This window comes from Arachis duranensis, chromosome 5 (assembly GCF_000817695.3).
Source record: "Arachis duranensis cultivar V14167 chromosome 5, aradu.V14167.gnm2.J7QH, whole genome shotgun sequence".
In the NCBI taxonomy this organism is placed as follows: domain Eukaryota; kingdom Viridiplantae; phylum Streptophyta; class Magnoliopsida; order Fabales; family Fabaceae; genus Arachis; species Arachis duranensis.
In genome coordinates, this window is record NC_029776.3 from 24739414 (window position 1) to 24751558 (window position 12145).

The following is a 12145-nucleotide window of genomic DNA, read 5'->3' on the forward strand; positions in this document are numbered from 1 at the left end:
ATTAGTTTAATTTGAGTGAAATCAAATTATCATAAAAATAAAAATATATTTAGTTTATATTTTTATTTTTTATTTTTAAAATTTTATGAAAAAAAAGGTAAAAAACAAAAAATAAATTTTTTTTTATTTCTTTTCAAAATATTTGAAAAACAAAAAGTATTGAAATAAAAATAAACAATAAAAATATAAGCCAAACACAATTTTTATTTTATTTTATTTTATTTTACTTTTTTCAGTGCTTTCTTATTTGGTAAGTAAAGCTTGTCCAGTGCAAAATGGTAAAAATAGAGTAAAGATAAATTCTTTTATGTTTAAAAAAATTTTAATTATTTTATTAATTTTTATAATTTTATTAAATTTTTAATTACAATTTTATATTTTTTAATTAAATCTTTACATTATTTTTAATTTTATAATTAGATTTTTTTTAGTATAAAAAATATTAAAGTTAATTAAATATTTGTTTGTAAATTAAAGATATTCACAATTAAAAATCTAACTAGATCTTTAATCACATATTTTTTTAAAAAAATATTCTATTAATTTTAATATTTTTGACATGTAAATGACCTAATTACAAAATTAAAAGTAATATAGAGATCCAATTAAAACAAAAAAAATATAGAGACCTAATTAAAAATGAACTAACAGAATAATTAAACCTTTAAAAAAACTCAAATATTTATGTTATCTATAGATAATATCTTTAGAATAATGTATTATAATATTTGCTAGGCTAACTATTTAGGGGGGCGGTGTTATATTTTATATTACTATTTCTATTGATAAAATTAAAAAATAAATAAATATATAATCTCAATCAAAGTAAGACAATAATATATAAAAATTACCACTTACAGTTTTGTATCATGAAAAAGCTATTCGACGTTTTTTTCTATTTTCAAAATCATCTATAATTGAATTTGTGTCAAAAATAGCTGCTAATTCTTTTTCTATATAGATGACCAAGTTGTCTGCAAGAAATTCATCAGCCATTTTACTTCGGAGTCTTGTCTTAACAATTTTCATTGCTGAAAAAGTTCTTTCTGTTGTTGCTGTAGACACTGGTAGAGTCAAAACAAGACGTATTAATCTATCAACCATGTGATAAGTTCTTGATTTTCCCGTTTCTTGCAAGTTTTTTTCAGAAAGTGTACCAATGCCTTTCAAATGATTTGGTATATCATGCTGATAATGTTGCAACTGAGATTTCAAAATATTTAGCTCATTAGAAGAAAAGTCAAGAGGATAAAACTTCTCTGCTAACTTGCTAATTTCTTCAATATTAAATGATTTGAAATTGTCCTTAGGATCCAAAGCACAACTCAAAGTCAAAAGCTCTATTGTTTGCTCATTAAATCTGCTATTCAACTCTTGTATTTGAGAGTCAATTGTTGCCAAGAATACATCTATTCGATAATGATGCTCAACTGTCACACTTGGTTGACGAGATCGACCTCTTCCAAAAACATATTGTGCACTCATATTAGGGACTTCAATTTCATATTTTTCACAAAAATCTTTAACATTTGCAAGAAAATTGCACCATCCACCATCTCTTAATTGTTGAAGAAGTAACTTTGATGTAGAAACAATATGCATTGCATTAAAAATATCTTGAGATTGTTGTTGCAGTGCTTGGCAAAGAACATTGGTGATTCCCATAATCTCTTTCATCAAGTGCAAAGTGAAAACAAATTCAAATGACAATAATATTTTATTAAACACCATAAGCCTTACCTCTTTGTGCATAAGTTGTCCTGTCTTTAATGATATTATTGAGAACAATGTTGGTAGCAGTAAACATTTTTACCAAACTGCAAATAGAATTAAAGTGAGAGCTCCATCGAGTATCCCCAGCTCTTTGTAAAGTGCTTATTTGATTCGCACATTTGCCTGTTTCTAATTTATTTTGAGCAACCAAGTTTGCATTTTCAATTGCTTGAGCTTCTTGTAATTGATCATGTCTTTTTGAAGAAACACTAACAATAGTGACAATAGAGTTTAATTGAGTAAAAAATTCATGAATTTGAAGTACCTCTCTTGAAGCTGCCACCAATGCTAATTGTAACCTATGAGCAAAACAATGCACATAGTATGCTTGTGGAGAATCTTTAAGAAACAAAGCTTGCAAACCATTCCACTCACCCCGCATGTTGCTAGCACCATCATACACTTGACCCCTAATATTTTCAACTTGGAGATTATAATGAGAAAGGACAGAAATCAATTCTTTCTTTAAAGTTGTTGCACAAGTATCAGTGACATGCACAAGATCAAAAAATCTCTCTTTAACAAAACCATCTAGAGTAACAAATCTCAAAACAATGGCCATTTGCTCCTTTTTAGATTCATCTCTAGCTTCATCAATAATAATACAAAATTTGGCATCTCCAATCTCTTCTCTGATTGAATTTCTCACCTTAGTAGCAAGAATATGTAGAATTTCTTTTTGGACATCATTTAAAGTATACTTAGCATTTTTTGGAGCATTTTCCAAAACATTCTTTTTCACTATTTCATTGTAAGATCCCAAAAATTTCAACATTTCCAAAAAGTTACCTCTATTGCTTGAACTTTGGCTTTCATCATGTCCTCTGTATGCACAACCTTGAAATGTCAACCATCTAATGCAATCTATAGATGCTCCTAGTCGAATTCGATTCTTTTCAATCTCTTCTGATGTTTGCTTATGAAGAAGTCTGTCAATATGTTGTGATTGTTTCATCAAATCATCACATGATTTCAACGCCTTATGATGGAATGAGTTAGGACCTTTGCCAATGTGATTCAAAAGAGCACATTCTTTTCCACTATTTACTTTCTTCCAATTCCTAAAACTATTCTCAATAAAAGCATTTGAACCCGTATTGATTGAAGGTTCCTTAGCAAAAAGAAAGTACGGAAAACAATATATAGCATCATCTTCTATAGAATATTCTAACAAAGATAGAAACAATTTAAACCATGAAGCTTGAAAGCGACGATGACTTTTATCACCAAAAAATGGATAATTATCAAGAATTGGTTGATTTGGCCCAACTTTAATATAAGCCCGACGGATTTCATCTCTTTTATTTGGAGAAAACTTCCAAATCATTGGTCGCATTCCATGATCTCTTTCCAAACGAAAAACATCCAGTTGATTTGGAAGAAGTCGTGGACGCTTTGAGCTATTCAATGAAGAACTTGAAGTAATGAAATTTGATGACCCCTCAAGTATTGGAGTAGTAATAGTAGAAGCATCTTCATTCTCTTGATCTTTTCTTTTAAAAAATGTATCAATGATTTTGAACTTACTCATAATTCAAATGGCCAAATAAGTTCCTATAATTAAAAATATATTTAGCAAAAAGTGTAAATTACAGTCTAAATCTTTATAAAATATAAAAATTATATTTTAATTTAAAATAAAATATTAAAATTCAGAACAATAATACTAACATCCTAGTATAAATAATATAAAATTGTAATTAAATAGTTAACTAATAAAAGAAATTAAATATACAAATTAACATATAATAATATAAAATTAATAAACAAATAATAATAAATTAACTAATTAAGTAAATAACTAAATATATAAAAAAGAATAAAAATAGAACCTTTTTTGAGAAAGAGGAGTGAAAAATCACTTGTTAAACTATTATCTTTTTTTTAATCTGCAAAAAACAAAAAAAATAAAAGTCAAAGAGAGAAAATTATAAAAGATAAGAAGATTAAAGAGATAAAAAAAAGAAGAATAGAAAAAGTTGTTACCTGAAATTTTGGAAAGTCAAGGCGGGAAGGGGAAGAGGGAGAGACTCGTAGCTAGAAAATAAAAAAAGGGGATGGAAATTGGAGAATGATTGTACGTTGAGAATTAAAAAAAGGGATAGGGGTTAGGAAATAAAAAAAGGAGATAGGGAATGGACTATTGGACTGGGTTTTTTTTAAGGAATTAAAGAGAGGAGTGTTTGAAAAAGATAGAACAAAAGAAGAGGGGGACTGAAAAATAAAGAAAGGGGGAGACTAGACTAATTTTTTTTTATTTTTAAATAAAAACTAAAATTTTGGGGGGGCCATTGCCCCCCTTTTCTTCTATGTACCTGTGCCCCTGATATTTTATCAACAATCATTCCATAAGGTATAAGTTCTATTTGATTTGTTCTAAACCATTATTTATTTCTTTTGAAATTTATTTTATTCAAAATTAAATTTTTTATTTAAAACGGTAGGTTTTATATTTATTTTATTTGTGCTTCTTAATATTTGAAAATATTATTCTTTATTATTTAATGGATAACTTTTTATCTTTAGAAAAAATATTTTTTAAATATAATACCTACATAATGTTAAATCTTTTTAATTTACTCCTAATAATAATATAATCCAAATTGTGAAATAGTNNACATAATTTTTATTTAAATAATTAATTACTAGAATAATTAAATTTATTATAATAAGAATAAGTAAACTTACTTATACTAGTGTAATAAATTTGTTTACGAGATATTAAATTAAATACATGTTTTATATAGTTATTTATTAGTGATTAATTTTTAATATATAGATAATATGATTGATTTATTTAAAAAGAATATTTATATTTTTACATATTAAATCTCTTAGGTTATGTTTGTTTATAAAAATAGGATATTGATATAAAAATACAGAAATATAAAATTATGTTTAATAGGTGAGATATGGACAGAAATATTATGTCCTAAGACGTTAAATTAGTGTATTTTGTGTTTTTTCTGTCAGAAAGAACAGAGACATTAAACAGAGACACAACTTAATTTTTTATTTTTTTATTATTACAATCAAATTTTTATAATTATATTTTTTATCATTTTATTTTTTGTTCTAAATTTTGTATGAAAGAAAAATAAGGTAAATCAAAATTTTTATTGCTTGTTTTATCTTAGATTCAATTTATCACCAAATAAAATATAAAAATACTAATTTTTTTGTCTCTGTTTTATGTATCATGTTCTAATATCTTTTATTATATATCTTATTCTTAAAACCAAACATAACCTTAAATACTAAAATTACTATGCTAATATGCTAATATGCCACTTTACTCCCTCTATCTTATTAACATGTGGAGGAATATCATAACATTATTCTCTTTTCTTATCATCAATTACACTAAAAAATAGAGCAAAAATTAATTTTCGATCTCTAATCATTTACAAAATGAAAATTGTGCTCCTTAACAATTTTGAAATCACAATTCATCTTTAACTATTTGTGTATTCGTTCAATCCAATCCCAACAACTGGTTGATAATAGCTCACACAGTGATGTGTATTCATCTTGTGAGTGTGGTTGGTATTTTATGTCTTTTTTGTTAATTTAGTTTCTAAGATTTGATGGTGATTAAGTTAGGTTAGAATTTTGTATCAATGTTCTATTTTAACTTGATGAAACAGGATTACGATAAAATGATGGTTATAATGTTAAAAAATAGGTGTTTAGTGGTGTTAATTTTTTTTTATGATATATCAGTAATTCACAAAAATCTGTTTGGGTTAAGGGGGACTATGAAGTAATCGTTTTTGAAATTTCTGTAGATGGAAGAGATGATAGACATTATGTTTCATTATAGGGGTGACTTCAAAAAAAATAAAGAAAGAATGATGGTATATTCTCCAGATAATAAAACTTATTTAGGTGATCTAGATGTGGATACTCTAGATGTCTTTTACCTAAAGAACTACCATAAGAAGCTTAGATATAATGAGATAAAGCAATGCTGGTGGCATGTACCTAGAAAAGCTTTGGAGAATGGGTTGAGAAACTTGAATAACGACAAAGAATTAAGAGAGATGGTGAATTATGTTAAGAAAAATGATGGAGTAATTGATGTATATTTGGAGTACAGAGTGTTATTTTCAGAGGTTTTAGAGGGCAATGAGGTAGTTGTCTACTTAAATGATGATGATGCAAAAGGGTGCAATGCTAATACAAATTCTCTTATGGACTCTCCTCAAATGAGAATTATGCACTCATGGTTATTTCCATCACTAATGATAAGTCCAATCCACCAATACTATTTATGGATCCAACACATTAATTCTAACTCCATTAAGAAGAATTCTCTAAAAAGAATACAAATATCACTTTCAAAAACCAAAGTTTCAACTAAAATCAAAGTTAAGCAAATCAAGCCCACCATAAGCATCCAGCCACTAACTCTATAAAGTCCACCCACACACACCAAGTCAGATAAGCCCAATAAGCCCAAATAGCCCAACAAATCTAGCATATCTAGGAGACCCTATACAAGGTCTATTTCCAGAATATTGAAGAGCCAAATTTTTAATAATGAAATTTTTTGATGTATCTTCTGACTCTTATGAAAGTGTAGAAAATGATTTTTTTATGCCAGCTTTTAACGTAGACAGCTCTTCTGAATTTGATACTACAAAAAAGATGTCAAAATTGGGAGTAAGAGTAGGGTGAGCAAGGTCCGAAAAAACAAGAAAGAGAAAAATATTGGTACTCTATCTAAAGAGAAGGAGAAGATCCTGATTGAAGTTGATGCATTAGTCAAGAAGTTAGTGATGATGAAGTAGATCTTGGTTTTGTTGGTAATTTTGTTGAAGGTGTAGATTCTGAAGCTGATTCATGGCTCTCAGAAGAGATGAAGACTCTCCTAAATTCATAAGATGAACTAGAAGACAATGATTTTGATGATGCATGTCCTGCCAGTGTTTACGGATGGTGCAAGATTTGGGGAGTTGCATCTTAAAGTTGGTATGAAGTTTGGCACCAAGTGAGAGTTTAGAAAAGTTGTTCGAAAATTTCCCAATTCAAGAAGGTAACCATATATTCCTTGTGAAGAATGATAACATAAGGTACAAGGCAGTTTGAAACGTTAAGGAATGTCCTTGGGTGATTTATGTATCAAGAAACTATGAGGATACTTGTTGGCAAATCAAAACCTTTAACGACGTCTGCACATGTCTCTGAGAGGATAAAAATAGGACTACTAATAGGAATTGGGTTTGAAACAAGCTTGTGAAGAAGATTAAGAAATATCCTAACTTCAGATATTGAGAAACTACGATTTATTTCAGGACACGATTTGATTTGACACTAAACAAAAACTCAATTTCAAGGACTTTGATAAATGCTAGAAGTGTAGTGTATGGTGATGAAAAGGAATCACATAAGATAGTTAGGGACTATGGCTTGACTTTACTGAAAATCAATCTCAATTTAACAGTGCAAATATGTACCATACCTTAACCAAATGTCTTTGAGAAAATATATATGTGCTTGAGTGGCTGTAAAGATAGATTCAAAGCTCGTTGTCATCTTTTAATTGAATTAGATGGAGCATTCCTCAAGACTCGATTTGGTGAAAAGATTTTGTCAGCAATCAGATAGGATGCTAATATCATATCTATGTCATAGCTTGGGCAATTGTGGACATAGAGAATAAGGAGAACTAGAAGTGATTTCTTGAATTACTGTATCTATACTTGCAACACTACAAAGACAATGACTGGTGCTTTATACCAGATATGCAAAAGATAAAGATACATCTTCAAAAAATATTAATCCTATTGTAAGTTATGTCAATATTTAATTGCTATTATAATTAAACTACTTGTATTATTGTCATTGTATATGGCTGAGAGTATGTAAGCCATATGGGACTAAGTTAGACGCTCGGATTAAACATGAGGGACTTTTATGGGTATCAAATATCAATCTCAGGGACTATTATGTGTATACATTTAAGTGAGTTCTCTATGACTACTGAATTTTACTATATTTATAGGAGCAATTTAAGAGGTGATGCTTCAGATGCATCATCTCTCCTACATTTGATATTTATGGAAAAATTCAACAAGCATTGGAAGGACTTACAACTAAAGAGGCTTTTGTTGGAATGTACAAGGGTAACAATATATCTAAGAATTTATGGATAGAATGAAAAAAATAAAGAAATTGAATAAGCATACATGGACATATTTAGATAAATGGCCAATGGAGGCATGAACTAAGAGCTCATTCAGCCATAAACCAAAGTTGGACAACATATGTAATAATGCATGTGAGATATTCAATGCAAAGATTAAGGATGCAAGAGCAAAACCCATAATAATATTGTTGGAGAAAGTTAGAATGTTTGTAATGCGAATTATAGCTAAGAACAAAGTGAAACTAAATAATCATATTGGGGTCCTCACACCAATTATAAAGAGTAGGTTGAAAAAAGTCAGAAAAGAATTTAAAAATTATAATTAAGCCAATTTTGATAGGGGATAATGGATATAAACATTTTGAGGTTCATAGACATCCAACTAACCATGTGGTAGACTTAGAAAAAAAGATTGTGTACCTACCAATTCTAAATACTAACCGATCATTTACTTTATTTTTGTAATGTATCCTAACTAATTCTTTAAAAAGTATATTATTAAACATGTTGTAAAATATCTTGGTTGTTACTCATACGTAGGTATTTCTTGTGTGCATGCATGTGCTGCACTCTCTCTAGTTAACACGTCACCAAAATAATTTTGTCATAGATGGATAATCACAGAGACATACAAAAAAATCATCACATTAATTTCATTCCTGTCCAACCATTATGGGAGAAAAAAAAATATAACAGGCCTCATACACCAAAGATAAAAAAAAACCAGAAAAACTCCAGATGAAGAGAATGATGGATGTAGATGAGAAAGGTGGAGGAGAGTCTAAGAAGACAAAATCTGATCCCAAACTTGACAGTAATATTGGAGATAAGATTCATCTAAAGAGACAATTAGGGAGATTTACATGTAGCTTCTGTGAAAAAAGAGACACAAGGAGAGATTACAAGAAGAGGGTGGTTGATGCTGTTGCAGCTGCTAAGAACAAGAAAATGAAAACATGCACTGCTACATATAACCAACCAATTGAGCAACTTAAAGATGATTGTGACCAAGGTACTAGAGACAATGAGCATATTCTGCAACCTTCTGTGAAGGTACTAGCCAGTTCTAATGCAAACCTGTGGAGATTGATTTATCTCAACCTACATACTGTCTCTAAATTAGAAGATTCTCAACAGATATCTAAAAATTCTAATACACAATTTTATGTGATTTATTTGAATGTTCATTTAATTTCTAATTATTTCTTTTAATGATCTAGATGGCTAGACATATCAGGCCATCAAAGTTGCTACCAAGAAAAAGATATTCTCTACAACCAATTTTTGGCCCAGTTAATGTCATGCAATGTGCTAGTTTAGGGACAACATAAAGACTTGCCAAGTTCATGAAATTTGTTCGAACTCTAGGATTTAAGTTTCCAAAAAAGAAGAATGGAAGCTTTTAACTTAGTGTGTATAGGACTTCTGTTTTGATTTAAAATTAGGTATAAAACATTAATTATAGAAGGATGTATAATCATTTATGTTTTGTTATGAAGATCTTTGACTATGGCTACTTTATTCTAATACACTTCTTGATTGAGTGATTTAGGTTTAAAATTTGGTATAAGATATTAATTTCATATTTTATGGTTGTTTTAATTACTCATGTTGCCTTTTTTAGTATATTATTGCTCTTGGTACATTCCATGACAAACACAAATACATTCAATTCATAATTAATCAAGTTTTCATTTCATCAACAAACACCAATCATCAATTTTTTTATCTTCATAATTACATTTTCATTTTTTCATTCATCATTCATTTAATGAATACAAGATAACCACCACCAACTTATTTCACTCATGATTTATAATACAGGATCACAATCAACACTATCAATATAGATATAACAAGTACTAACAACTAATAAATCAATTTTTGATTCCGGACATCTTCCTCCAACCTCCCAAGCCTCCAATCAAAAATCATATTCATTTCATGATTGTCTCCATAAGATTTTAGTCTTTCAACCATTTCATCCTGTCCAGTATCCGTCCACACAAAAAGTTCACACCGTCTTTTTTCACATATCTATAATCAAGCAAAGATATAACATGTTGAAGTCTCAGAGAAGAACAAAAAAAGTGTGAGGGAAGAACAATGATAACAAAAAAGGTAATAACGATAACTCACATTATAATTGGGACAACCAAAAAATTATTTGTTTAGATTTGAATCTTTTTAGACCACTTGAGAACTAGACGACAGCCACAACCGCACCATTCTACCACTTGAAAGTTTTTGCTTCTATTTTGCGTTCTCATCCAGTACCCACTTGATGGTGAATGGATATGTTAGGTTAGCGCAGCAATTACTGATTCATCACTGGAAAAATATCCAGAGACTACTATAGTGTCTGAAGCTGTATTTGAAAAATTATAATAATAAAATTGAAATCTCAAAAATCACATTGAGTAATCGCTTGAATCTCAGAGATCATTGTGAGACTTGCTTGAGCTAACAACATTTATAATGAACAAAAAACAAGTAACATGAAAATTTTAATAAAAAACATGCTCAACCATCAAACTTGTTGAACCAGATTCAACATAAAATTACGAAGATAACCTCTTTGGCCTCTTCAACTTATTGTACCTGTCTAGTGTTCCTTATATTTTCTTTTAATTCTAATTATTTTCCAAGTCAGCCAGCCTTTTCTCATTTTTCAATTTACAATATTTAAAATTTTTAGAAAATTTTTTGTTTTAACTGTGACCTCAAATTTGAACACATAATCCATTCACTCACTTATAAATTTATCTACTCAATCACAAACATTTTTCTCTTTAATAATTTTTAAAAAAGAAAATAGAAAATAAAGAATTAAATACAATTTAAGATTCAAATTTGATTGAAAATGCAAATGGATCAACGAAAATGAAAATGTCTTAAGCACCCAATCAAACATTAGAAAAGGAGAATAGTTACCGTGCTCCAATCCTATCTTATTAGAACCCCACCACTACATCTACGTCTATGTTTTTATTTATTTTTGATATTCTAAAAATTTTGAGAAGAGAAAATAATATTTTTTATGCTCTTTTAATGTTTAATTAAGGATGTACATGGGTCGAGTGAAATCAAATTTGTCTTAACTCAGATCCGACTCTAAATAATAATCGAGTGTATTTTTAAAACTTTTACCAGACCCTTGACGCGATGAAATCACGCTACTTTTGGGCCATACTGAAATCGGGTCTCAACCGGATGAAGTCCGGGTCTTGATAAATTTTATGTCCAAAATTATGATGCATTCATTTATAAAAAAAAAATTTTGAACAAGAGAGCTCAACACAATACAGTGGAGCGACAAACGACTAAACTGCAAATATTACCATATAAAGAAAAGAAAAATAAGAAATGAAATCAGACTATCCCCAGTGTCATTTTTGACATTGCCATCAACAACAAAAGAGATCCAAATTACTCCACTGTCTACAACTAGTTAAGGATCTCTCTGAAACACCTCTTTTGGACCACCTTCCTTGTTATTAAAAATTCGCCCATTTCTCTCTAACCAAGCATTCCATATAACTACAAAGAGCACATTATCCACTTGTTGCGCTCCTCCTTCCCGTTATCAACACCTATCCAACTCTCAAAGTGTTCTTTTAGTGAGCCCGAAACAGACCACGATCTCTCAAAGTCAGAAAGCCATTGGCATCACACCTGCCAAGTAAACTCACAACCCAGAAACAAGTGGTAAATATGTTCAACGTCTCTTTTACATAATACGCATGTGTTATCACCATAACTAATAATTCCAAATCTAAGTAGTCTTTCTTTCGTATTTACTCTTCCTATCAAAGCAAACCAATAAATAACTCCACTCGTGACGGAACCAAACCTTTCCATATGGTTCTGGTGAAACTGTAGCTGGTGATATCCTCCGAAAGAATTTTTGACTATACTACCTGTACAAAAGAGTTAGTTGAAAAAATTCCTTCCTTGTCAAACTTCCAAACAACTATGTCTTGCTTATTACATACTAGTTTTATAGGCTTTAAATACTCATGCAAAAGATTCACTAATTCCAACTCCCATTGGTATAAGTCTCGTCTCCACTGAAGTTTCAAATCCACTTTAACCCATCTCAAAACCCACAATCCCCTATAACAGATCCTTTTTGGTTTGAAATAAAGAAAAGTCTTGGGAACCTCATTTTTAGCGACCCACTTTGTAGCCAGACATCTTTCCAGAATTGATTCCTCCTTC

General features: G+C 29.5%; 2 protein-coding genes across 2 annotated transcripts; both read right to left on the reverse strand.

Annotated features, from left to right (window-relative positions):
* Window positions 1–867: 867 nt before the first annotated feature.
* On the reverse strand, window positions 868–1665 carry LOC107488693 (uncharacterized). Its single transcript, XM_016109465.1, has one exon. The coding sequence runs from the start codon at window positions 1663–1665 to the stop codon at window positions 868–870; it is 798 nt and encodes a 265-aa protein (XP_015964951.1).
* A 55-nt stretch (window positions 1666–1720) lies between these two features.
* LOC107488691 (uncharacterized) lies at window positions 1721–3304 on the reverse strand. Its single transcript, XM_016109464.1, has one exon. It carries the CDS (start codon window positions 3302–3304, stop codon window positions 1721–1723), a length of 1584 nt encoding a protein of 527 aa, XP_015964950.1.
* Window positions 3305–12145: the final 8841 nt, after the last annotated feature.

Excerpts from the sequence above, each read along its gene's own strand:
- LOC107488693 (XM_016109465.1), bottom strand. The coding sequence starts at position 1,665 with ATGGGAATCACCAATGTTCTTTGCCAAGCACTGCAACAACAATCTCAA.
- LOC107488691 (XM_016109464.1), bottom strand. The coding sequence starts at position 3,304 with ATGAGTAAGTTCAAAATCATTGATACATTTTTTAAAAGAAAAGATCAA.